The sequence below is a fragment of the Pelodiscus sinensis genome, chromosome 19, assembly GCF_052426305.1.
Source record: "Pelodiscus sinensis isolate ZL-2025 chromosome 19, ASM5242630v1, whole genome shotgun sequence".
NCBI lineage: Eukaryota > Metazoa > Chordata > Testudines > Trionychidae > Pelodiscus > Pelodiscus sinensis.
Window position 1 is genome coordinate 29,442,447 of NC_143070.1, and position 24,124 is coordinate 29,466,570.

Sequence of the window (24,124 nt, forward strand, 5' to 3'; positions counted from 1 at the left end):
TACAGCAGCAATTTAGGCATCAGGTCACCCCGTTCACCCCGTTGGGGAGAATGGAGGGAAGAGAAGAGTTTTATCTGCTAGTGGGGAAAGCATGCCAGGCTAAGGCCCTTTTAGCCATGCAGTAAGTACAGGAACCTCTCCATACCAGCTCTTTGACCTGCTTCCTGCAAAGCCTTTTGCTTGTTTTCTGCTCCCTTGTCCATAGCAGATATCTAAGCAGCCTTGTGGCCAACATGGGGCTTGAACCCATACCTTGAGCATTAGTAGCACCATGCTCTAATCAACTGTGCTAGTCAGCCTATAGGAACCCTACTCACAAGTGGCCTTTTCACAAAGGCACTTCTGTAGCTGCCAAACATTCTTGTCTGATTGGGCCACTAGTGACTCGCTGTGATGTGGGCTGCTAGTCCAGCTGGTCTGAGGTTTGGTCAAGGTGGCTGGCAGCTGGCATGGCACATTGAGAACCAGAGCAAAGAAGCATCTGGAATCTCTTGTTGCCAGCATCTTGCCTCCCAGCATCTTCCCTGTCAGCAGCAGCTGCAGCCCCTTTTGGCAACTGGGTCAGACTGGGAAGGGAAGCGGAAATGGGACCAAGTAGCGAGTCAGGCTGAGGGGAGCAGGCAAAGCTCATCTTGCCTTGCAGGGCCAGCGGCAACAGCTTCTCTCTTGTGCACTGCTGAGGAGAAAAACGCCCTGAGAGAGAAGTAGCAGCCTCAGAGCTGAGGGTGCATCTGCCAAAATAGCTCATTGGGGAGAGCGTTAGGCTGAAGAGCTAAAGGACCCTGGTGAAGCTGAGGCGGCATCACTGAACAGCTGGAGCCTACAGTGCACAGATGATACCTGCCTGGGAATAGCCCCATTACCCTCAGCACAGCAGGGTGTTTCTAGTGACAAGACAGGGGACATGCTGGGTCTCTGCCGTCCACAGCCTCTCCCGTCACATTTGTATTCCCCATTGTGCACAATAGGCCACAAACTGATTTTGTTCTCTCAGGCTACGTCTACACTGGCCCCTTTTCCGGAAGGGGCATGTAAATTTCACTAGTCGTCGTAGGGAAATCCGCGGGGGATTTAAATATCCCCCGCGGCATTTAAATAAAAATGTCCGCCGCTTTTTTCCGGCTTTTAAAAAAGCCGGAAAAGAGCGTCTAGACTGGCCCCGATCCTCCGGAAAAAGTGCCCTTTTCCGGAGGCTCTTATTCTTACTTCAAAGTAAGAAGTAAGAATAAGAGCCTCCGGAAAAGGGCACTTTTTCCGGAGGATCGGGGTCAGTCTAGACGCTCTTTTCCGGCTTTTTTAAAAGCCGGAAAAAAGCGGCGGACATTTTTATTTAAATGCCGCGGGGGATATTTAAATCCCCCGCGGATTTCCCTACGACGACTAGTGAAATTTACATGCCCCTTCCGGAAAAGGGGCCAGTGTAGACGTAGCCTCAGGTGGGTGATTCTGCAAGGGTAGAGCATAGGAGCCCCTCCCCTTCATTTTCTCTTTGCACAGGGAGCATTGGGACTCACACCCAGCACCACATTCCCCAGGGGCAGGGGTGTCTCCTTCCTGCTGTTCACAGGTAGAGCCAGCCAGGGGCTAAGCCCCTCCAGTGGCCCTTCTCTCTTCCTACTGGACTTCTCAAAATGTCAGACCTGGCAAGGCAGGAAGCTGCAGGGGCCCAGGCCTCCTGTACCTTCAAGTGTCTGTTCAAAACCCAAAGGTTTTTTCACTTTTCTCTGTAGCATGGGGTACAGATCACAGCTGGAGGATTCTCTGTATCTTGGGGTCTTCAAACTATATGAAGGCTTCAATATCTGAGATATAGGTGAGAGGATTATTCTAGGAAAGGGTGGGTGAGATTCTGTGGCCTGCTGCTGCACAAGTGACACTATGTCCACCCAGTACTGTGCAGTACCTGGAGGATTTGCTGTAGGCAGTAAGACAGGGGCCTCAGTCACCTGTACATCATTCCAAAAAGATTCTCTGTGTGGCCCACCAGACTGTTTGTTTCCTATTGTCCATGGACATGAGTAACCAGATTCCAGCACAACTGCACATCCCACACATAGGGGCTGGTTTGATTCTGAACCCCATGGCTCAACTATGAGACCCTCACACTCTCCCCGAGCTCTGGGAGTCAGGAGTCACCAGCAATCCAAAGAGATGTTATAAGCCTTCTCTTGCCTTTTCTTTTTATATCACCTGTAATATCTAATAAATCTTGCATTTATTTGCATTAAGCAATTTATTTCTTCTTGGTTACCCTCCAAATCTGAGAGCAGAGTCTGGCTGGCCCAGTCTCTAAAGAAAGACAGTTTGGTAAGGTGCTTGCTCAGGGTTACAAAAGCTGCTGGGCAGCCATGGACTGTGGAGAAGCAGATGTGCCCTTGGGAAGACCTCTGCACAGTAAAACCACAGTCCTAGGCAAAGATAAATTGGAAAAAGAAACACAAATGTCTGGGGTAAGAACTGAGAGAGGGTTTCATACTGGCCAGATCAACATTTCCACCCTATTCTGTTCTTCAGTAAAAAACTCTCAGAGCAGGAAAGCCACTGGTCTGTCTCCGAGAAGGAATGCTATGCCATCATATACGCTCTAGAGAAGCTATGACCGTGTATTTGCAGACAGCACTTCCATCTGCAGACTGACCATTCTGCTCTGAAGTGGTTTCACACAGTCAAAGAGACTAACAAGAAACTCCTTTGGTGGAGTTTGGCTCCCCAAGACCTTGTCTTTGACATACCACACATCTCAGGAGCTTCTAACAAAATGGCTAATGCACTCTCCCGTGAAAGTTTTCTGGACTAAGCCAGTTAAAACTCTCCCTATATCTAAATCATTGTGTTCCATGCACACAGGGGAGCTTGTTTAGTTCTTTGTGTATTCAGCAGTGAATTTAGTGTGAGCAGGTATATTATGTTTTTGTCTAAACTGCCAGAAAAAAAATCACAGCCAGTGTGGACCACCCGTCTGGCCCAGTCTGTGATTTGAGAGGTGTGTGACGGACAGGAGGAGTGCTGGCCTTTTCTAAACATCTCCATATTCAGTAACTAAAAGGTTCAACCAAGGTAGCTAGAAAGTGTGGGCAGGAAGCCAGAAGAACCAATAAGATAGTATTGACATTTGAATTAGAAGAGATACCTGCCTGCTATGTTTCTTCGTGTGAGTTTTAAGTCAGAAGCTGGAGAAAAAAAGATTAATTGAACTAGGCAGAATTACCTTACCTACAAAGAATACAGGGCATGGAAATAGACTGGACCTTGAAGCACGAGTATGGGTAGACCGGAAATATCTCTTTAGAAGTAATCAGATAATTTTCTTTGTTTTGTTGTTTAGTTAAACTTCTCTGTACTAAGTCAATGGTTGCCCTTCCCTCTACACTGTAACCTTAAGATGAAACCCAGAGATGAATTTCTCTTTACTATTAATTTGTTCTTTTCTCAGTTGCATTAAAACACCTAGCAACCAAGTATACTTTATCAAGTAGACACAGCCAGGGTGTCCGGAATTATTCCCTACATCCCCAACACAGGACAAGCTGTGGGAGAAGAGAGAACTCCAGAGGCTGCCCTAAAGCAGCCCCCTTACCTCCTCTGCCTCAGAGAAAGCAGCAACAGCAGGAATGGTGGAGGTCAGACCTACTGAAGTGGAGAAAGGGGGGGACAATAGTCCCTGAAAGAGATAGGAGAGAGCTCCCCCCACCCAGAAGCAAGGCAGGAAAGACCCCACACACCCTCAATAGCTAGAAAAGCAGGTGGAAAAGGGGGCCTGGCCTATAATGTAATGGTAGCCAGGGCCTGCTAGACACAAAAAGGCAACCCACTCCACAGGCACCCCTCACCCAAAAAAGGAGAGAGAAGGGGAGTAGAAGAATGTGCAGCACACCTAGAGCAGGGAACTACCAAGGCCTCACAGAGTCTACAAAATCCTATAGAAAGCAGCCATATTGGGAGGAGGGGTTAATACCCTCTTGTTTCCCAATTAGCCTCACCTGAATACAGCCCAGTAATCAGGGCAGATAATGAAGGCCTAATTAGGAATCAGCCTGCAACGGGTATTAATTAAGCACCTGTTGCTACTTAAGGCCTCCCGGTCCCTATAGAATGTTTCCTCCCAGGCAGCAGGGGGTAGAGTTCTGAGAGGTGCAGAGCACAGCCAAGCTGAACCCCAAGATAAAAGGCAGAGGCTAATAAAAGGAAGTGGTGGGTGAAGTGGCCCATGGAGAGGTAGTGGTATTAGAAGCCCTGCCAGCTGCTCTTCCTGTAGGGTCCCTGGGAGGAGTCCAGTGGAGTGGGCAGGCCCAGGCTCCCACTCCCATGCCAGGAAGACTAGAACAGACCAAAGACCAGGAAAAGGGGGTTTGTTTTCCTTCTCGCATAAAATGCATAGACCTCCCCCTACTCTGGAGACAAGATGTTACACATGTAAGACTCATGATCCTCTACGTTGTCTGTCTTTTGGTAACACTGGGGCTGTGTCTACACTAGCCACTTATTCCGGAAAAGCAGCTGTTTTTCCGGAATAACTTGCCAGCTGTCTATACTGGCCCCTTGAATTTCCAGAAAAGCACTGATGATCTACTGTAAGAAATCAGCCGCTTTTCCAGAAATACTATGCTGCTCCTGTTCGGGCAAAAGTCCTTTTTCCAGAAAAGGGCCAGTGTAGACAGCACAGTAGTGTTTTCCGCAAAAAAGCCCTGATCGCGAAAATGATGATCGGGGCTTTTTCGCGGAAAAGCGCGTCTACATTGGCATGGACGCTTTTCTGGGAAAAGTGCTTTTCCAGAAAAGCATCCTGCCAATGTAGATGCGCTTTTTCCAGAAATACTTATAACAGAAAACTGTTCCATTTTAAGCATTTCTGGAAAATCATGCCAGTATAGACGTAGCCTGGTGGTGGAAGCGGGTGGGGTTGGGAGCAAGGCCTAAGGGAGGGGTGGGGCATCTGTCAAAACAATACGGTGAGGAAACCTATCAAGGCATTTACTACTGATACAGCACTTTCTTCAGGCTGCCTTCCAAGGTCAGCAGCAATCCAACCCTCAGGGCTTCTTGGAGACCTTCTTCAGGTATGTCAGAGAGTGACTACAGGACTTAAATGTTGTCCGCAGCTCTGCAGGAAGCTACATGGCACATAGCACTAGCTCAGTGCAGAGTCAGGTCAGCAAACTTTTGTTTCCACCCTAGAGCCTAAGGAGATCCAAAAAATCCTCTAACTCTGGAACCCCAGAAAAGTAAATCTGGCCTATGAGAAGCCTATGAGAAGCCCTGAACTTCAGTGCTCCCTGTCTCTTCCCCTCACCCTGTGAATGCCAAAAGACTGAGGTGTCTCAGTCAGGGGCCACAGCTTCGAGTGTTCTCCAACTGATTTTTCTGTGGATGAGTGGCTCCCAATACAAAAAAGGTTCTCCACCCTTACAATAAGTAAAAACATTGGTTTTTTTGTATGTATTCAACATAAATATTTTACATAATATACAATAAAGTTTGATCAACTAACATGAGAAAGTTAAAAGGTTTAATCTCTTCAGTAATTTAAATGTAACTCCCCAGATGCAGCCCTAGCAAAATGGCTTGACTAATTACGTAATTAACAGTGAGTTTCCATTAGCAACAGTAGTCTACAGGTTTGGAGAGGGCAGGGCTGGGTCTGGGCACTGATGAGGGAATCCACTCAGGTCAAATTGCTCAAAACCAGGACTGCTTACAGCCCTTGACTGGAGACCTTTCCGAAATAGGCCACAAACCAGTTATACAGAGCACTTTATCTGCCAGTCCACCTATAGGAAGCCACATAAGTAAAACCTCTCAGATACCCCAGCTCTTCCTGTGCCACAATCAGCCCTGGTCTTACACACAGGTGAGAGGTTATAGAGCCCAATCTCTCCAACCCAGAACAGATTCACCCGGTTCCAAAGAACCAGTGATGAATCTCTGGTCAATTTATACTTTAGATCTTACCCACAAGATCATAGGGGACCAATCCTTTAGAATCTAAAGGTTTATTAATAAAAGAAAAAAAAGGTTGAGAGTAAGGTTGTTAATACATTATATACATCAATCAGCAAATTCTTGATGCAGGATCTTAGCAGAGATGTTAAAAACTGCTAGCATAAAAGTCTTTGGCATACATAGTATATCAGGATGGGTCAGCACTCATTCCCCTTGTCTCTGTCCTTAGCAAGGCTTCATCTGGGATAAGTAGCAAGACTGAAGACAAGATGGAGCCGCCCTCATGATGTTTGATATTCATTCCTGGTGTCTTCCAAGCTGGACCTAGTCACATGGTCAAGTGACCTGTTTCATATGCCAGCAGCCACTGTAACCTGGCTGCTTTGCAGCTTACCACATGCATTCCTCAGCTGTGTATTGGCCACCCGGAGAGCCACTGTCCTTGGATCCATACTGATTAGCATAGTCACTCATTGGACATTCTTTGCCCATGACAGGCAGTCCATACACAGCATCAACAGAGCCCATAGTCATAACTCCCCATACAAACTCCAAACAAGTACATGAATACCATACATAGAATCAACACAATATCAGCTTTCATTTGATATCTCACATGGCCCACTTTGTACCAAATTTGAAGCAAACAATTCCCCGTGATCACAGAAAGTGATCTGTATGCTCACCTTAAAATCCAATAATGTAACAGGGGGCTGAAGAAAGGGTTGGAGTCTTGAGGAAGGATCTGGGATGCAGAAGCAGGCAGCTATCTGGCCAGGGGGAGGGTACAAGAAAAAAGGAGGGTGCCAGAGCAAGTTGGGGGTGCTGGCTGCCAGGGGAAAGGGAATTGAGGAGATTGGGAGGGAGTATCTGGGGAGGAAAGCAAATATTACCTGGATTTGGGCCCCCATGCAGCAACATCTGCAGCCACACTGTCCTGGTCACCCCGGAGGGAGGCTCTGCTGTTGCAGCAGCAGCCACAAAGACCAGGACCAGCCCCGGACACCAGAGGCACAACTGCTGCAACCAATGGCTGTGCATAGACTGGCAAGTTGATTTTGTGGAAAAACTTGCCACTTGTCTACACTGGCCATTTGAATTTCCGCAAGAACACTGACAATCTCATGTAAGATCATCAGTGTTCTTGCGGAAATACTGTTCTGCTCCCATTCGGGCAAAAGCACTCTTGTGAAAATGATTTGCGCAAGAGCGCCAGTGTAAACAACACAGTACTGTTTTCTGCAAAAAAGCCCCTATCGCGAAAATGGTGATCGGGTTTTTTTTTGCAGAAATGCGCGTCTAGATTGCCAATCTAGACACAATTTTCCGAAAATGCTTTTAATGGAAAAAATTCCATTAAAAGCATTTTCGGAAAATCATGCCAGTGTAGACATAGCCATTCAATCCAGGGCCAGAGATGCTACTGCTGCAGCCATGCAGAGGCACCCCTGACATGGCCATGTAGCCCTGGAGGCCAGCAGTGCAGTGGCAGCAGTGCCTCTAATGCCAGCCTCAGGTTGTGTGGCAAGGACTCAGCCTAGCGCTGCCTCCTCTCTAGAAGTTACACAACACAACGAAGGGGTGGGGCTAAGCTCCTTCCCCCTCAGCACATGCTCATTTGGAGGTGGGGCCTGGCATTACCTTGTGGACAGGATCAAAGCCTTAGGCAGGCTAGATTGTGCCATCAGAGAAAATTTTGCTCACCACCACTATAGGGTTTCTCAAATGTGTGGCTTCAATGACATGCAACAAGGCTTGAAATCTCGCAATAACATTTCCCAAAGTCAGAGCACTTGAAGGATTTCACTCTTGTGAGAGTTCTCTTATGGACAACAAACTGTGACCTCTGACTGCAGCATTTCCTACAGTCAGAACAGCTGAATGGTTTCTTGCATGTGGGTTTTCCTATGTCTAACCAGTTGCAACCTCTGACTGAAGCATTTCCCACAGTCAGAGCAGCTGAAGGGTTTCTCTCCTGTGTGAGCTCTCCTATGACTAACAAGGTGTGACCTCTGACTGAAGCATTTCCCACAATCAGAGCAGCTGAATGGTTTCTCTCCTGTGTGAGCTCTCCTATGTCTAACAAAGTATGACCTGTCACTGAAGCATTTCCCACAGTCAGAGCAGCTGAAGGGTTTCTCCCCTGTGTGGGTTCTCTTATGGATAACAAGGTATGACCTCTGACTGAAGCTTTTCCCACAGTCAGAGCATCTGAAGGGTTTCTCTCCTGTGTGGGCTCTGCTATGGATAACAAGGTATGACCGCCGACTGAAGCTTTTCCCACAGTCAGAGCAGCTGAAGGGTTTCTCTCCCGTGTGAACTCTCCTATGGCTAACAAGGGTTGAGGTCTGACTGAAGTTTTTCCCACAATCAGAGCAGCTGAAGGGTTTCTCCCCTGTGTGGGCTCTCCTATGGATAACAAGGGTTGAGGACTGACTGAAGTTTTTCCCACAGTCAGAGCAGCTGAAGGGTTTCTCTCCCGTGTGAACTCTCTTATGGATAACAAGCTGTGACCAGTCACTGAATCTTTTCCCACAGTCAGAGCAACTGAAGGGTTTCTCTCCTGTGTGGGCTCTCCTATGGATAACAAGGTATGACCGCCGACTGAAGCTTTTCCCACAGTCAAAGCAGCTGAAGGGTTTCTCTCCTGTGTGAACTCTCCTATGGATAACAAGATGTGACTGGTTATTGAATCTTTTCCCACAGTCAGAGCAGCTGAAGGGTTTCTCTCCTGTGTGGACTCTAATATGATTAACAAGGTGTGACCTCCGACTGAAGCTTTTCCCACAGTCAAAGCAGCTGAAGGGTTTCTCTCCTGTGTGGGCTCTCCTATGGATAACAAGGTATGACCTGTAACTGAAGCTTTTCCCACAGTCAAAGCAGCTGATGGGTTTCTCTCCCGTGTGAACTCTCCTATGGATAATAAGCTGTGACCGGTTATTGAATCTTTTCCCACAGTCAAAGCAGCTGAAGGGTTTCTCTCCCGTGTGAACTCTCCTATGGATAACAAGCTGTGACCTCCGACTGAAGCTTTTCCCACACTCAGAGCAGCTGAAAGGTTTCTCCCCTGTATGAGCTCTCCTATGGATAACAAGGGTTGAGGTCTGACTGAAGCTTTTCCCACAGTCAGAGCAGCTGAAGGGTTTCTCTCCTGTGTGGGCTCTCCTATGGATAACAAGCTGTGACCTGTCACTGAACCTTTTCCCACAGTCACAGGAGCTGAAAGGTTTCTCTTGTGTGTGGGTTCTCCTATGCGTAACGAGGTGTGACCGCCGACTAAGGCTTTTCCCACAGTCAGAGCAGCTGAAGTGTTTCTCTCCTGTGTGGACTCTCCTATGTCTAACAAGGCCTGACCTGTGACTGAAGCTTTTCCCACAGTCAGAGCAGCTGAAGGGTTTCTCTCCCGTGTGAACTCTCCTATGGCTAACAAGGGTTGAGGTCTGACTGAAGCTTTTCCCACAGTCAGAGCAGCTGAAGGGTTTCTCTCCTGTGTGGACTCTCCTATGTCTAACAAGGGTTGAGGTCTGACTGAAGCTTTTGCCACAGTCAGAGCAGCTGAAGGGTTTCTCTCCCGTGTGAACTCTCCTATGGATAACAAGCTGTGACAGGTCATTGAATCTTTTCCCACAGTCAGAGCAGCTGAAGTGTTTCTCTCCTGTGTGGTCTCTCCTATGTCTAACAAGGCCTGACCTGTGACTGAAGCTTTTCCCACAGTCAGAGCAGCTGAAGGGTTTCTCCCCTGTGCAGGCTCTCTTATGGATAACAAGGTTTGAGTTCTTTCTGAAGTTTTTTCCACAATCAGAGCAGCTGAAGGGTTTCTCTCCTGTTTGGGCTCTTTCATGTTTAACAGGAGTTGTACTGTCACTGCAAGCACAAGGTGAATGTTGATGGGGGATTTTCTTTTGAACAGTTTCTGTGTTTGTTTTCAACCTTCTGATCCTCTGACTGGATTTATCCTGTCCTGCTCCTGGACGGTTTCCCTGCTGCCATTGTAGACTACGCTGACTCTCACAAGTCTCTCCTTGCTCAGGACTCTGAGAAACATGCCCTTCACATCTTTCCACTAATAGCCCAAATGGAGCCATTTGCTCAGGTCCTTCCTCCTGAAGACTCCTCTCACTGTTCTCATTGAGCATCCCATCACCTGCTGGGATGAAGAGAGAAACCACACAGGAGTAATTCCCTGAACTGAGCTGAAAGAAAAATTCTGAATGGTGAACAGAAAATGGGGGACAAACCCAAAGAACAGCTGGAAATATTCAATAATCATGAGCTGAGTTCACCCTGCTCCCCAATCACTCTTTCCCCATCCGGCACTCTCAGACTGGAGTTGAGACAGGCTGAAGGGCCAGTCAGACTTGATGAAAACACAGAAGCAACATCTGCTATGCAAACACAGAAATTGGTTTGAGTCAGATTAGCTGATATCTCACCTGTGTGGGTGTCACTGATGATCTCCCCTTCCTCACAGCCTTGGAGATCCGGGATCTGCAGCTCTTCCCTTCGCTCCACCCAGGAGAGCACATGAGCTTTGGAGACTTGAAATCCTATTTCGAGAGCAATTAACCAAGTGCTAATCTTGTTCATTAAGGTCTGTCCCATTCCTGCTTCTAAAGCCAGGATCTGAGTCTCCTACCCAGAGAGGCTCCTTCCCAACCTTCCAGAGACTGGTCTCTGGCTGGTACAAGATCCCAGGACACACTAATTCCATCCTGCCCCTGTACCACTACCATGTTGGGAATAGCCCAGAAGACTCCCATGGGGAACTGAGCGCTCTGCTGCACTCTGCAGGATACAACTCAGTCTCCTGTAGGGCCTGTTCCATACTTGGGCAGGACAGGAACACGCTGCTCATAAGAGGAGAGCTCTAGGACTTTCAGGACTGACAGACACCCCTAGCCAGGACTCATATTTGAGCTGACACATGTCAGGTCTCTAGGGCTGGGAGGGAAAGGATCCAGCACAGCTCTAGAGCCCTATGGGCTCTGCCCACAAAGCTCTTGACTGGGGGATGGAATTGCCCTGCTCTTGGGCTCAGATGCTCTACTTGAGCCAGAAGGAGGCAGGGGAATTGTCTGATCAGGAAAATGAATCCTTGGCTGGCCACTTCAGGCCCTGCCTATGCTCCACACTCCTGATACTGACTGACTGTGCCTGGGTAGGCCCTGTTAGCTGTCCACAACAGCTGTCAGTCCTGCAGACAGCCAGGGCAGTGCTGGCCTGTTTCTGTGGCCAGCCAAAGTGGAGACAGGCTGGGCTGCTTCTCTGCTGCTCATAGATGCTCCTGCAGCTCAGCTCCCCTTCTGCAGCCTTGGTTCGACTCTGCCAGCAGCAGCAGCCCTCCTCTTGTGGCCAGTCGAGCCTGCCATTTGGTGCCCCTCTGGCTTACACAGAATCTACCAGAGGCAGGGAAGGACTCTGAGTTGGCACCTTCCTTCCAGGGGCTCAGCACAATAGCACAAGGGGACCCTGCAGACACTAAGAGCAGCTGCACCCAGTCCCACAACTCTGGTACCTGCCTGGGCCCTTCCACTGACACCGCTGGCCAATGCACAAAATGGGCAAGATGGTGGGAACCACAATGAGACCTTGGCTGTGGGAAGAGCAGCACCACTATTATGTCACTGAACCTCCTCTCACACAGGACCCAGGATTACTGGGGCAGATATTGCTGATATTGGGGGTTTGAGCAATAAAGGACCCTGAACCAAACACAACCCAGCTGCTCCAGAGCACACCCAGCTTTTGTTACACAAGGGGACAGGAATCCTCACCCAGCCAGCTCACAGCTTCGTAATTCTCCTGCATCACATCCCTGTAGAGGGCTCTCTGGCCCGGGTCCAGCAGAGCCCATTCCTCCTCAGAAAAATACACAGCCACCTCCTCAAAGTTCACTGGCTCCACCACGGCCATTTCCTGTCCCTGGCTCTGCAGGACAGGGGCTGAGCTGGAGTCAAACATGGGTGTTCTGCAGCCTGGCAGGGGGAGAAGGGGAATTGGAGACATTTCAAAAAGGGTTTTAATCCTTTCCACACCCCAATTCTGTCCAGACTCTGTCCCCGATGTAAAACATGCTGGACTCTACGCTGAGTCTAGATATTCCATAAACACCACACACAAGTTAGATCCAAAAGCTATATTGATTTCTCTCAATACCTGGCTTCAGTTACATTACCTTGCCTGCAACAATGGGATTCAGTTCTCAGCACCCAGTGTTTCTGCTAACAAGCCACATATTCATCTGCCTGAACATGGACATAGGTTAAATTTAATTTGGGCTGTAGTATTTATAATCCTTAGTCTTCATGCATTGATTTGCAGCCCAAACTTTGGTTCTCTCATCTGACAGACTTTATAAACTCTCTCCACAACAGACAGGAAGTGAAGTTAATATGAGTATTCAGATACATATTATTAAACACGTGTGCTGAGCGTTTGCAGGATAAAACCTTAAAATTCAGATTCATGGCAACAGAAACTATCCTTAGCCATGCAGTCTGTCCCCTCTGCTGCACAAGCGATTACACTTAGCCCAGCTACCCAGGCTCAAAGTTTGTTCCCCCACAGCATGTTTTCTAGAAAGTCGCCCAGTGTTGATTTGAAGACATCAAGAGATGGAAAACCCACCAGTTCTTTGCTCATTTGTTTCAGCAGCTAATCCTCTTACCCATCAAATATTTGTGCCTCCTCTCTAGCCTGAAATTCTCCAGCTGCAGCTTTCAGTTATTGACTCTCACTGAACTATATCCACTAGACCAGGGGTGGGCAATTCATTTTGATGGTGGGGGAGCGGAGGAGGGAACTCCAAGATTTTGGAAAGTGGTGGAGGGCTGCGCTCTTCCAAGACATTAAGCAAGAGATACAGGGTATAGGATGGACACTGGAAGAAGAAGGGAGTTTTGGGTGAGGGTTTGGGATGCAGGAGGGAAAGAAGAGTCTGGGAAGGACTTTGGGTGAAGGAGGCAGGTGTGATCTGGGACACTGTATTAGCCAACTACTCATGAGATATTTAAAGAAAAGTTAATTTAGAGAGTGGCTGAGTGGGCAAATAAGGGGGTGAGGGTTTCTGACCATGAATAGCTTCTTGCATACTTGAATACAGGAAGAGAACTAAGAGTTTGGATATGTGAAGTGGGAGGGGCCGAGAATTAGGAGGGAAAGGCAGAGGTGGGGTGCCAGAGGCAAGCTTTGGCCAGGAGACTTACCTGAGTGACTCCCGACCAGCAGCCAAGCACCTCTCTGAGGCAGGCAGGGAGCCTGTCCAATCCTCGCACAGACTGCGGGGCCATGTGGGTGTGTGAATAACTATGAGCCAGATGGGAGAGGCACAGTGCTTCCTTTCTGGCCAGAGACCAGCCAATGAGATTTTCCTGGGGGTGGAAGCAGTGCCTGTAGCCTTCCTGTTTCACCTTTGCTTTTAGTGGCTTGCAGGTGGGAAGTGGCAAGCACGGAACTAGCCCATTTCTCAACAAGCATCAGTGAGCCAGATCCGATGGCCTGGCTAGCTAGATCCGGCCCATGGGCTGTATTTTGCCCAGGCCTGCACTAGACCAAAGAGCCCTTGGGGATCCAGCAATTTCTCACCATGAACAAACTGATACCTTGGAAGCCAGACAGCTCCCAGCTTTTCAGCCTATATATTGTTTGAAACTTACTGAGCAGTGAAATCTGAGCCTGAAGGTGCTGTCCGTTGTGTGCTTTAGCTTCACCCCTTTAGCATCACACCTCATAGATCAGTGTTCCGCAAAGTGTCTGCAGGTCCCCGTGCAGCGCCCCTGGGTCTCCTCACTGATCAGTGGGTGAGATTTAGGGCTGTGTGCACCGTGGTCGCTGGATCTGGTTGGTAACTTCAATGACAATCCCATGAAGATGTGTTCACAGGAATTTTCTCATCATTTAAAGAATTTCCACCAGCAAACTCACCCTGTCTGAAAGCTCCCAGGGATTTTCCTCTTGCTTTCTCCAACGCAGAGGGCAGAGTGTCTGGTGGGGAAGGGATAAGAGAGGTGAGATTCCAGGCTCTCCTCTTTATAACAATGTCCCCACGCTGAACTCTGCATTTCACTTGTATCAGAGACCAGACAGAGACACACTCAAGTGTTTAGTATGAAAAGGTCTGAAACTTTTCATGTCCTCTCTAGCTTGGGCACCTCCCAGCAATGGAGCCAACATCTCTGCAGCCTCATCCCCGCCCCAGGAGACACAAACTGAAAGTGAGATTTACTTTTCCCTCCTCATCCCCTCCCACCTGGTTTCTCTCAGTCACTAACCACCTCTTGTCATAACCTAGAGCTGCGCTGGGGGAAGACGTTGCCATGACATTAACTTTACCTTTAAACACCTTTAAAATGCAGGGAGCACAAACATACAACTCGAGTGGGCCGGGCGAAGTGCAGGGGGGTCTGCCGCCTCCTGAGCCTGCTCTGCGCCTCCCAGGTGAATAAGGGATTAAAATAAATGTTGAAGCAAATAAAAAAGGCCCCTTGCCAGTGCCACTCTCTGACTCGTGCCTCATCCCCCTGGGGAAGCTGCTTTAAGCCCCCTGCCCTGCACTCTCTTTCCCTGATGCCCACCCCCTCACCATCCTCTGCCCCCACATTCCCCTCATGCCCCTGTTCCCTCACACATGCCTTCCTCCATCCCTGCCTTCCTCACGCCCACCCCTCCTTTCGAGCTTTCTCCCAGCACCTCCCCCTCCCCCTTTAGCCACCAATGCCCTTACCCTCTCCTCTCCTAGCATCACCCTGTCTCCCTCCCACTGACACCTCCCTCCTGCCCTTTTCCTCAGTGTCTTCACTTAGCCCCCTGGCATTTGTCTCACCTCCTCTTTCTCCTCCTGACCTGCCCCTCCTCCCCTCAGCTCGAGCCCCTTCCTCTGCCATCCACCTTCTCCCTTCCAGTGTGCAGGGCGGCCCGGCCCAGGCTCCAGGCCACGTGCCAAACCAAGCAGTGAAACGCTGGGCCGCGCGGTTTTAAAGTCCTGGGCTGTGGCATCACACGCACCTTCGGCCCTACGTGGCCTGCACTGGCCGGCACCGGGGAATTTCAGAAGTGCGGGGCTGCGGCCACAATCCTCCCCTTTCAAAAGGGAACTTCCCTTTCCTCCTCCAGCAGCCGCTGTTAATCCCCCTGCCCCCCACGCTGGGGCTTTGCTCTCGGTGTTGCAGAGTTTACCTGGTGCCCCACCTCCCACCAGACCTGAGTCTGCCCAGACCCCACCCTAGCCCTGCCCCCTGCATCTACCCCACCCCCGCCAAGTCCATGTGAAGCCACCTCTGCTGCGGAGCCACGTCCCCCTCGGGGCACTCACAGCGCGCGGGCAGAGAGACGGGCAAGGGCTGCGCGAGAACCACTGCACATGTTCAGTGCCTGGGCAGGAGCCCACAGTGGCACCACCTCTCAGGTGAGCATTCCCCACCCCCTTCCGCGCACCACCCCGGGACCAACCAGATGCGCTGGGCAGAAGCTGGGACTGGCCCACGTGGGCATCCCTTGGCCCTGCCCCCGCAACAAAGGGCCAGTCCCAGCACCCCATGCACGCACCCGCCGCAGCCTCCCCCCACCCCACCTGCGAGCCGGCCCGGGCTCCGAGAAGCGGAAGTAGCCTCTGGCCGGGGCGTACAGATAGTTCGGAATAATTACGTAGTTCGAACTATCTAGCCCGTGCCACGTGTAGCCGCGCGGCACGGGGTTCGAACAAGCCGGCTTTTAAAAATGGCGGAGCCGGCTTTATGCTAATGAAGCCTGGGAAATTCAAATCCCGGGCTTCATTATCAAGTTCGGTATGCATACATTACCCCCCTAGTTCGAACTAGGGGGGTAGTGTAGACATACCCTGAGGGGTTAAACTCTGATGCAGCAACTGGCACTAGATGAGGTTGCTGGACTGGATGCTGTGTGGGGCCCTGAGCGCCTTCACTCCACCCATAGCAGGGTTTCAGGAAGCACAGGTCTATGCCAGGAAGAACTGGGATTCAACTGGATTGTAGCAAGAGTTCAAACTGGTTAACTGATGAGCTAATGTTTATCGGTGCCAATTACTGGTTAAACTCCCCACTGCCCCTGAAGTGCCCACTTGCCTCTGGCAGCTAACGTCAGTCTGCAGCTGCTGGGAGTTCCCATTGGCCAGCAGTTCTTGTGGCCACCCCGGCAGACCTCGCAAGAAATCCCTGGCCCCAGGAGAGCCCATTTCCACTACCAACCTTGCCTGTCAGCAGATTAAAAAATACTGTCACTGGTAAAATTGTAATCGGTTACATGATTAGTATTGTTAACCACCTGCATCATTCTTTATGAAGGTGCCACCACCGATCTGTCCCCCATGCTCGTAGGTGTCCTACTGCATCCGCAATCTCCTCCTGTGTATTTTTCTATGGACAAAGCCATGTCCAGGGCTGACTCCTTGCTGAACAGGGGCAGAGCTCCACAAAACTGGGACTCTCTTAAAGGCAGACAAATAGGCTCCCAATCTAATGTGGTTTGCCCTCGTGCTTATTTCTGTTTCTTCAGGAAAAATTGGAGACTCATTTGAAGACTCTGAGGGAGGAGAGAGAAAAGCTGCTGAGAAGGAAAACAGCAGAAGGGAAAAGCCAGGAGCATCTGGTAAGAGCTTGTGGCTATGGATCAGCAGGGACTGGCAGTGGGAGGGCTGTGTTAGGAGGCAGACTCCTGTGTGGCCTTGTTGAGGTTGGGCTTGTTTGTGTTTCTCCTGGATCATGAATTGCTGGCTGAGATCCATGTGTAGAAAGGCCTTGAGCATCCGTGTCTGTGCATGAGTTAATATCTATCCTTTGTGGCTTTCCCAGACATCTTCCCCAAGTGAGCTGAATGTGCCCCTGCAGGACTGTCTGCTCACTTGGTGCATTTATCTGTTTGCTGCTTCTTCCTCCGTGGGTATCTGTGTCGGTCTGGTGCTGATTCCTGCCTCCTGGTGCTCTGGATATGAATTCCCAGAGCCCATGAATAACAAAAGATGCTGCCCATGACAGACATGGGAACATCCCTTTAGGTATGTCTACACTACAGCACTAATTCGAACTAAGCTAATTCGAATTAGCGCATCTAGACTTAAAAACTAGTTCGAATTAGTGTTTTGCGAATTCAAATTAGCATATCCACACTGAGTGGACCCTGAACTGAGGTTAAGGAGGGCCAGAAACAGTGCCGCTAGGCATCAGATTAGGACTTAGAGTATGGAGCTGCTGTCTCAGGCTAGCCGAGGGCTGTGCTTAAAGGGACCAGACCCCCACCCCGGACAGATAGTTCTCAGGGGCTCCCCGCTTGCAAAGCAGTCCTGGCTTGGAGTGCCCTGAGTGCCCACACTCGGCACATCACAGCACTCGGCCATCAGACCGGCTGCACTTGCTGCAGGCTGCCATCCGGAAAGGGGGTCAATCGAGGGGCTTCAGGAGAGCTTCCACCCCGAGGAGCCCGCAGAGCCAGCCGAGTCCTCCCCATCGGGGGCTCGTACCCCATTCCTCCCTCACCTCCTTCCACTTACCCCTCCCTAGCCCCCCTTCCTGATGTACAAAATAAAGGACACGTGTGTTCAGAAATAGAAACTCTTTATTGAACAAAACTCGGGGAGACTGGGAAAAGGAGGTGGGAGAGGGGAAGAGAGAGGGTGGGAGTGGGGAGGGCAACTACAATATCAGGGGTTTGGAACAGGTCCCATATAAAGAGAGGCTAAAGAGACTGGGACTTCTCAGCTTAGAAAAGAGGAGACTGAGGGGGGATATGATAGAGGTCTATAAAAGCATGAGTGGTGTGGAGAGGGTACATAAAGAAAAGTTCTTCATTAGTTCCCATAATAGAAGGACTAGAGGACACCAAATGAAATGAATGGGTAGCAGGCTTCAAACTAACAACAGAAAGTTCTTCACAAAGCAAATAGTCAACCTGTGGAACTCCTTGCTGCAGGAGGCTGTGAAGGCTAGAACTAGAACAGAGTTTAAAGAGAAGTGAGATAAAGTCATGGAGGTTGGGTCCATGGAGTGCTATTAGCCAGGGGGTAGGAATGGTGTCCCTGGCCTCTGTTTGTGGAAGGCTGGAGATGGATGGGACAAGACAAATGGCTTGGTCATTGTTTTCGGTCCATCCCCTCCAAGGTACCTAGTGTTGGCTGCTGTTGACAGACAGGCTACTGGGCTAGATGGACCTTTGGTCTGACACAGTATGGCCCTTCTAAGCTCAGGGCTCAGGGTCGGGGGCCTCAGTGGACTACCTTGATTTTCATGCCAGCCTGCTCCTGGGTGGCCAGGCTGGCAGCTATCCTGCCCTAGACGGCCACTTTCCTGTGTCTAGTGCGGAGGTCGTGGATGAGGTCCACGATGTCCGCACTAGACCAGGCGGGTGCCCGTCTCTTGCAGACCTGGGCAGGCTCCTGGGAGCTGCCAGCCTGGTCCCGGGAAGAGGCGGAGGGCTGGGTGGCAGCGGGTGGCTGGCTCGAGCCATGCCAGGTGCAGTGTCTGCTGGCTGGATGCTGGCAGGCTTGCATCTGGCACGGGCACTGTAGCCAGCCCGTGCCCCTTTAAGGGCTCCGGAGATCTGTGTTCAGTTCTCTGCAAGTGGGGGGTTTGAAGCTTTCATTTAAAAATTTCCTCTGTCCTGTTGCTTCTGCGCTGTGGTGTTATCCCTTTTGTCTGCCATGCAAAAGGTCTGTGTCAAACCCAGGTGGCAAGAGCCCCCCCCCCTTTCTCCATTCAATTCTTTCTCTGCTCCCTCAGGCCCACTCCTGTCTCTCACACCCCCAGATGTTTTGCCTTCTGCCCCGGTGTGTACCCTTCCCTGGCACTATAATACCATGGGAAGTGATCCTTTGCCAGCTTCTTAACTAGTAGCTCATTTAGGGCATGTTTACACAGCAGGGCAAAAGTCAAACTAAAATACACAACTTCAGCTACTTATTTGTGTAGCTGAAGTTGAAATAGCTTAATTTGTCTTTTGGTGCTATGGATAGCAGGTAGTGGAAGGAAGAGAACTATCCCTTTGACTTCCCTTACTCTTCATGAAATGGGGGTTACTGGAGTCAGAGTAGGAAGTCTGCCAACTTGTACTTAATTTGAAATAACAGCTTGCTGTGTAGACAGGCACTTTATTTCCAAACAACACTCCAATGTAGACATGCTCTTATTGTCCCATCACAGAGCTGATGCCAAAGTACAGGAAGTTTCAGAATGCTGAAGGGAGACAATCAGATACTGAGGAGGGCCTCCCCCCCCCCCCCTTCTTTCTTTGGGGAATTTGATTCTGCTCTCCTATGAGGCTGGAAATGTCAGTTAGTGTCCTCCCTCCTGGGTTCTACTAGAGAAATCAGAGACTTTTCCTACCTGAGAGCTGGAGAAAGCTAAAACTGAATTGCCTTATATACAGAGAATGTAACTGAAGGGAGGGCATTGTCTAGCATGGGGCTTGAACCTATGACTTTGAAATTAAGAGTCACATACTCTACCAACTGAGCTAGCCACTCTGTGTACAGTGTCCCTCCCACAATACCCTGTCACAGGATAGAGGATCAGCGTGTTCTCAAATGCTTGATTCAAGGCTCTGTCCTGTCCCCAATGGGGTGCTCTGGTCTGTGTGGAGAGGCCTACGCACACTTTTACCACAAGAATGGCCCCATTTCAGTCTCTCAGGTAACAGGAGAAGAGGCCGTAGAAGCAAGGGAAGGTCCTCTGAGTGAAACCAGGCAGAAACGTCATGTCTCACATTCTGCAGCAACCCTTTCTGCTCTGGCAGGCACTGCCCCTTCTCGCACTGGCCTGGGCCTGGCATCCCTCCCCTCCCAGCACCACAGAAAGCCCCTTGGAGTGAGCCTGGAAAAGCTAGAGTTCCCCAGGCCTGTTGCCCCCGAGAGGCTTGTGCCTTGGCCTCCTCTGCCCACGGCGGCCGGTTCTCCTAGCTGCCCCCTGTGCGCTGCTGGCCAAAGGAGGCAGCAAGGCAGGAGTGGGGCGAAGAAGCAAGGCCCACTGAGGCCGACAGCTCAGGCTTAAGCCTCCAGCCCCAGCACAAAACCTTTAGCCCGGCCTCTGTTGCTCCCTTCTCAGAGGGGAGGAAGAAGCCCTGGTTGCCTCAGGCTGGGGGCGGCAACAGGAGGCCTCCTCTCAGACTTAGCACCATTAGGCAAAGTGTTTGTCTTGTGAGGGCAGCGGACTGGACTTGAGGATATCTTGGGGTCCTTTTCAGTTCTAATATTGCATAACTATGATTGGGGAAGTTTCCCAAGGGGCTTTGGTCCATTGCACAGTGGGGCCAGACTTCATTTTTAGATAATATATTTCAAACACAAATGTTTCAGAATTGTCTTTATTTATGGGAAGAGCAGGGAAACTGTTTTGGGTCAGGGGTCACTGAACCCCAGAAAAATCAATCGGGGACCACACAAGTGAGATGCAAAAAACCCCCAAAGCCTCCTAGCCCCCCCAAATCCCACTGCTGTGGCCACAACTGAGACACCTTCCTCTCCTGGCACTCCAGCCCCATGCGGGGAGGGTAGGTAGGACTGAGGTTCAAGGGCTCAGGCCAGAATAATTTTTCTGGCGTTCCAGGGTTAGTGGAATTTGTGGGCCCCTCTACACTCCGAGGTGGGGCCAAAAATGAGGGATCCAGTGTGCGAGACAGGGCTGCCAGTCAGTGAGATAGAGATGGGGTACACAATCGGGGTGGAAAATAGGCTACAGGAGCATGCTGGGGGTAGGTGTCCGGACAGGAGGAGGGTCCTCGTGGGGCCCTGGGCAATGTACTCGTCAAAGTTTGAGCAGGGGGACATGGTATTCATGGGGATTTGGGGTCTGGATGGGGGGGTAGGGTACTTGTGGAGGTTTGGGCAGGGACAGGGTACTCATGGGGGTTTGGGTAGGGAGGGCAGGGTACTCATGGTGGTTTGGGTTCTGGACGAGGGGCAGGGTACTTGTGGGGTTCTTGGCAAGGGGGCAGGGTACTCGTGGGGGTCTGGATGGGGAAAAAGACAGCTAAGCTGGTACCTGGGGGTCCGGTAACCAAGTCCAGGGTCTCAGAGAGCAAGTGTGCCACTTATTCCCTGTGCTGCTTCCTGACTTTGAGCTAGCAGCTGTTTGAAATTCTGCCCCCATTCCAGCCTTTATTCAATGAATATTCAAGGAGCAGAGCTCCCCCGCAGCCCCAATTGTCCGGGGGAAATTAGCACCTTTTCAAAGTCAGCTCCAAATTTGCACCTTTTCTAAGTGGCTCTCTGAAGCATCTATAGCCCCAGGAGGAGAGAGGGACACAGACCTCAGGAAGTCACCAAGTAAAAGATAAAATTTGGGTGAGGTAACACCAGCCAGGCTCTTTCTTGGGGGGGGAGGGGGAGAGGAACTGGGTCATCTCGTGCCCCTCCTGGAATTTCTTCACGCCCCCACATGGGGGCACATACCCCAGTTTGGGAACCTATGTTCTAAGTCTCTTCCAGCTCTATGGTTCTACAATTCTGTCTCAGAATCTTCCAGCATCAACACAGAGTAGAAAATAAGTTTTCATTTGACATCTCACATGGCCCCTTTGTACAGACTGTAGGGTGGGAATTCTGCCCCCATTAGTACCTTTTCAAAGTGGTCTGTCTGATCTCCTTAAAATCCAGTAACATGACAACAAGTGAGACCCCCAAATCCATATTCATTACTCTCAACACCTGGTTTGAGTTTCAACTTTACTGCATCTGCAACAATGGAATTCAGTTCTCAGTGCCCAGTGTTTCTGATTTAAAAAAAAAAAAAAAAAAAAAAAAAGCTGCAGATTCACTTGCCTGAATATGGGTTTAGGTACAAGAGTTCTGATGCCAACTCAGGAAATCTATCATCTTGATACCAGAAGATCCAAAAGAATAAAATTCCGCAGGAAATGCAAGTACAAAAGTGTAGCATGAAACACTGCAGTACAGATAGGAAATACTACGATGGGACATGGACCAAGGGATGCAGAAACTGCAAGCACAGAATACCCTCTGGGACCCCTGACTTTTTGCACAATGGTACCGTGACCAGCTCCATGCACATAGATCATGCAGTCAGTGGTGAACACCCCCAGACACACACACACACACACCCCTTCTACACAGGTGAGGTGCCAGATCGACCTGCCCCTCTCTGACTGGCCTGAGGACACTCCCTTCTCCTGGCACCCAGCGTCACATCTCCCTGGGGCAGTGAAGAGCCAAAATCCCAATAATATATATGTAAAATCTTGACCACACTGTCTGTTAAGAATCTTTCACATATGACCAAACTGGAGGGGCCAAACAATGGACAACACATGGCTAAAGAAAAGTTGAGGTAAACAAACAAGGTTGATTCTTCCTTACCAGGCATAAACAAGCCAAGACTGTACAATCCCAGGAGGAGAGCAGTAATTCAGGACTCATCACGAGTTTTGGCACATAACTCACAGAGAGGAGTCTCAAAGTCTGCTCCCTGGTAGAGGAAAAGATAACAGTACATCCTCCCCAAACGCCAACCAGGGTTCAGGGAGAAGGCTAACAAGTCAACATGAGTTATGTCATCCGTCCCTCACAGATGCCAAGCCGAGCTCAAGGGGACACGTTGATAAACTACACACACAGTTGTCATTGCGGTGTTGTTTACTGTTCTCTGTACTTTAAGACCATCTAGGAACGTACCTGCAGGCAAACATGTCCGCAAAGTGCCACCCGTCATTCCCACGGACCTGAAATCTGGACTTAACTTATACATTGCAAGAGGAGGATTTTGAGGGCTAAGACCTGTGTAATAGCAACATGTAACCCAGAGCAGAGCGGAACACTCATCTAACCTTTCAGATAATCGGTTTCATGCCGTTGGGACCGATCCAGGTGCTTGGGATCTCCCGCCCCATCGCTTCTCTCCGCTCATTGGCACCCTCTGTAATCTATTGGAATCCATGGCTGGGCAGCATCTCACTGAGCCTGAAATGCCAAGTGACCCCCCCACGCCCAGCACTGGGCATAACAAACCCTCCTGCTGGCATCCACACAGCATCAAACTTCTGTTCCTTCAGGAAGCGCAGGAGCCAGACCACCCGCAGGAGAAGAGGGAAGGGGGCAGCAAGGAGGGGGAGGGAAAAGTCAGATGGGGCAGCAGAGGGAACAAGTCACTGGCTCCTTCCCCCCACCTGCTTTGTTACACACACTGAAAATACCCCCCCTTAGTTTTATCTTGGGTGTCGGTGTCACATGATTTCCCCACCCCCACACGCAGCCCCTGGTTTGGGTCCCAGAGAAAAACCTCCCCCACTGCCCACAAGCGATTTATCAGCCCCCCCTCCCCACACGTCACTAGCTCCGCCCACACTGCCCCCCGTCACCTCGCGCCTCCCCTCAGGTCCCCATCAAGCGCTTCCCGAAGCAGCGAGTAACGGCACCAACAGCTCCCTCAGAATTCGCGCCTTTCTGCGCGCGGCGCATGCGCGGTGACAGCGGGAAAGCCGCTGCCGCCGTGTTCGCGCGCGGGCTCCGCCCAGGAGCCAATCGCAGCGGGGCGGGCGGGGCCTGAGCAGGGGCAGGGAGAGACTGACAAAGGCGGGACGCGCTGAAAACCCGGCCGGGGCGCTGCGGGGGAGGGTTAGAGCGCGCGTGCGCAGTAGGTTAGTCACTCCGGTTCCGATCCACCGCCAAGGCTTAGTTCAAACCCGGAGATGCCCGGTCAGGCCCCGCCCCGGGTGGCTGGGTCCCTGGGATTCTCCGGCCCTAGAGCCAGGCCGGGCCGCGGCGGGTTCACAGGGGCTGCAGATCAAACCTGCCCCGCGCCCCGCCCCCGGCCAGGCGGTTACAGCTGAGCCCGGCCCGGGGAGTCCAACCCCGCTGGGCGGGGCCGTGGCCAGGCAGCTCCCGGTCTGAGCTAAACCCTGGCGCGTGTCTTGGACCGGAGTCACTGACGCGCTGCGCACGCGCGGTCTGACTCCTCCCTCCATTCCGTGTCTTCCTGGCCGGTTTTTCAGCTCGACCCCCCCCCCCCATCAGTCCCCCGTCCCTGATCAGGCGCCGCCCACCCCTCTGCGAATGCCGGAGCGTCTGACCCTGCGCATGCGCCGCACGCTCTGAGGCGCGAGTTCTGACGGAGCCCTGGCTACTTGGCTACTCGCCGCGGGGAGGGGCGCGGAGGAGCCGAGGAGAGGGCGGGAGGGGGGCGCGGAAGAAACCAAAGGACCCAGCGGACGGGGGGGGGTGGGTGTCTGG

At 50.9% G+C, this 24,124-nt stretch overlaps 1 protein-coding gene across 6 annotated transcripts; it reads right to left on the reverse strand.

The window, feature by feature from the left end:
* Window positions 1–5,415: 5,415 nt before the first annotated feature.
* On the reverse strand, window positions 5,416–20,362 carry LOC149522802 (uncharacterized). 6 transcript variants are annotated; one of them, XM_089770917.1, is made up of 5 exons: window positions 16,219–20,362; window positions 13,864–13,923; window positions 11,715–11,915; window positions 10,374–10,487; window positions 5,417–10,087 (listed from the first exon to the last, which is right to left on the reverse strand). In XM_089770917.1, exons 3-5 carry the CDS (start codon window positions 11,899–11,901, stop codon window positions 7,809–7,811), a joined length of 2,580 nt encoding a protein of 859 aa, XP_089627043.1. In that variant the 5' UTR covers window positions 11,902–11,915; window positions 13,864–13,923; window positions 16,219–20,362; the 3' UTR covers window positions 5,417–7,808. The 6 variants fall into 6 exon arrangements, with proteins under 6 accessions (XP_089627040.1, XP_089627043.1, XP_089627039.1 ...); XM_089770913.1 differs by having other exon boundaries at window positions 11,715–13,923; XM_089770915.1 differs by lacking the exon at window positions 16,219–20,362 and having other exon boundaries at window positions 13,596–15,166.
* Window positions 20,363–24,124: the final 3,762 nt, after the last annotated feature.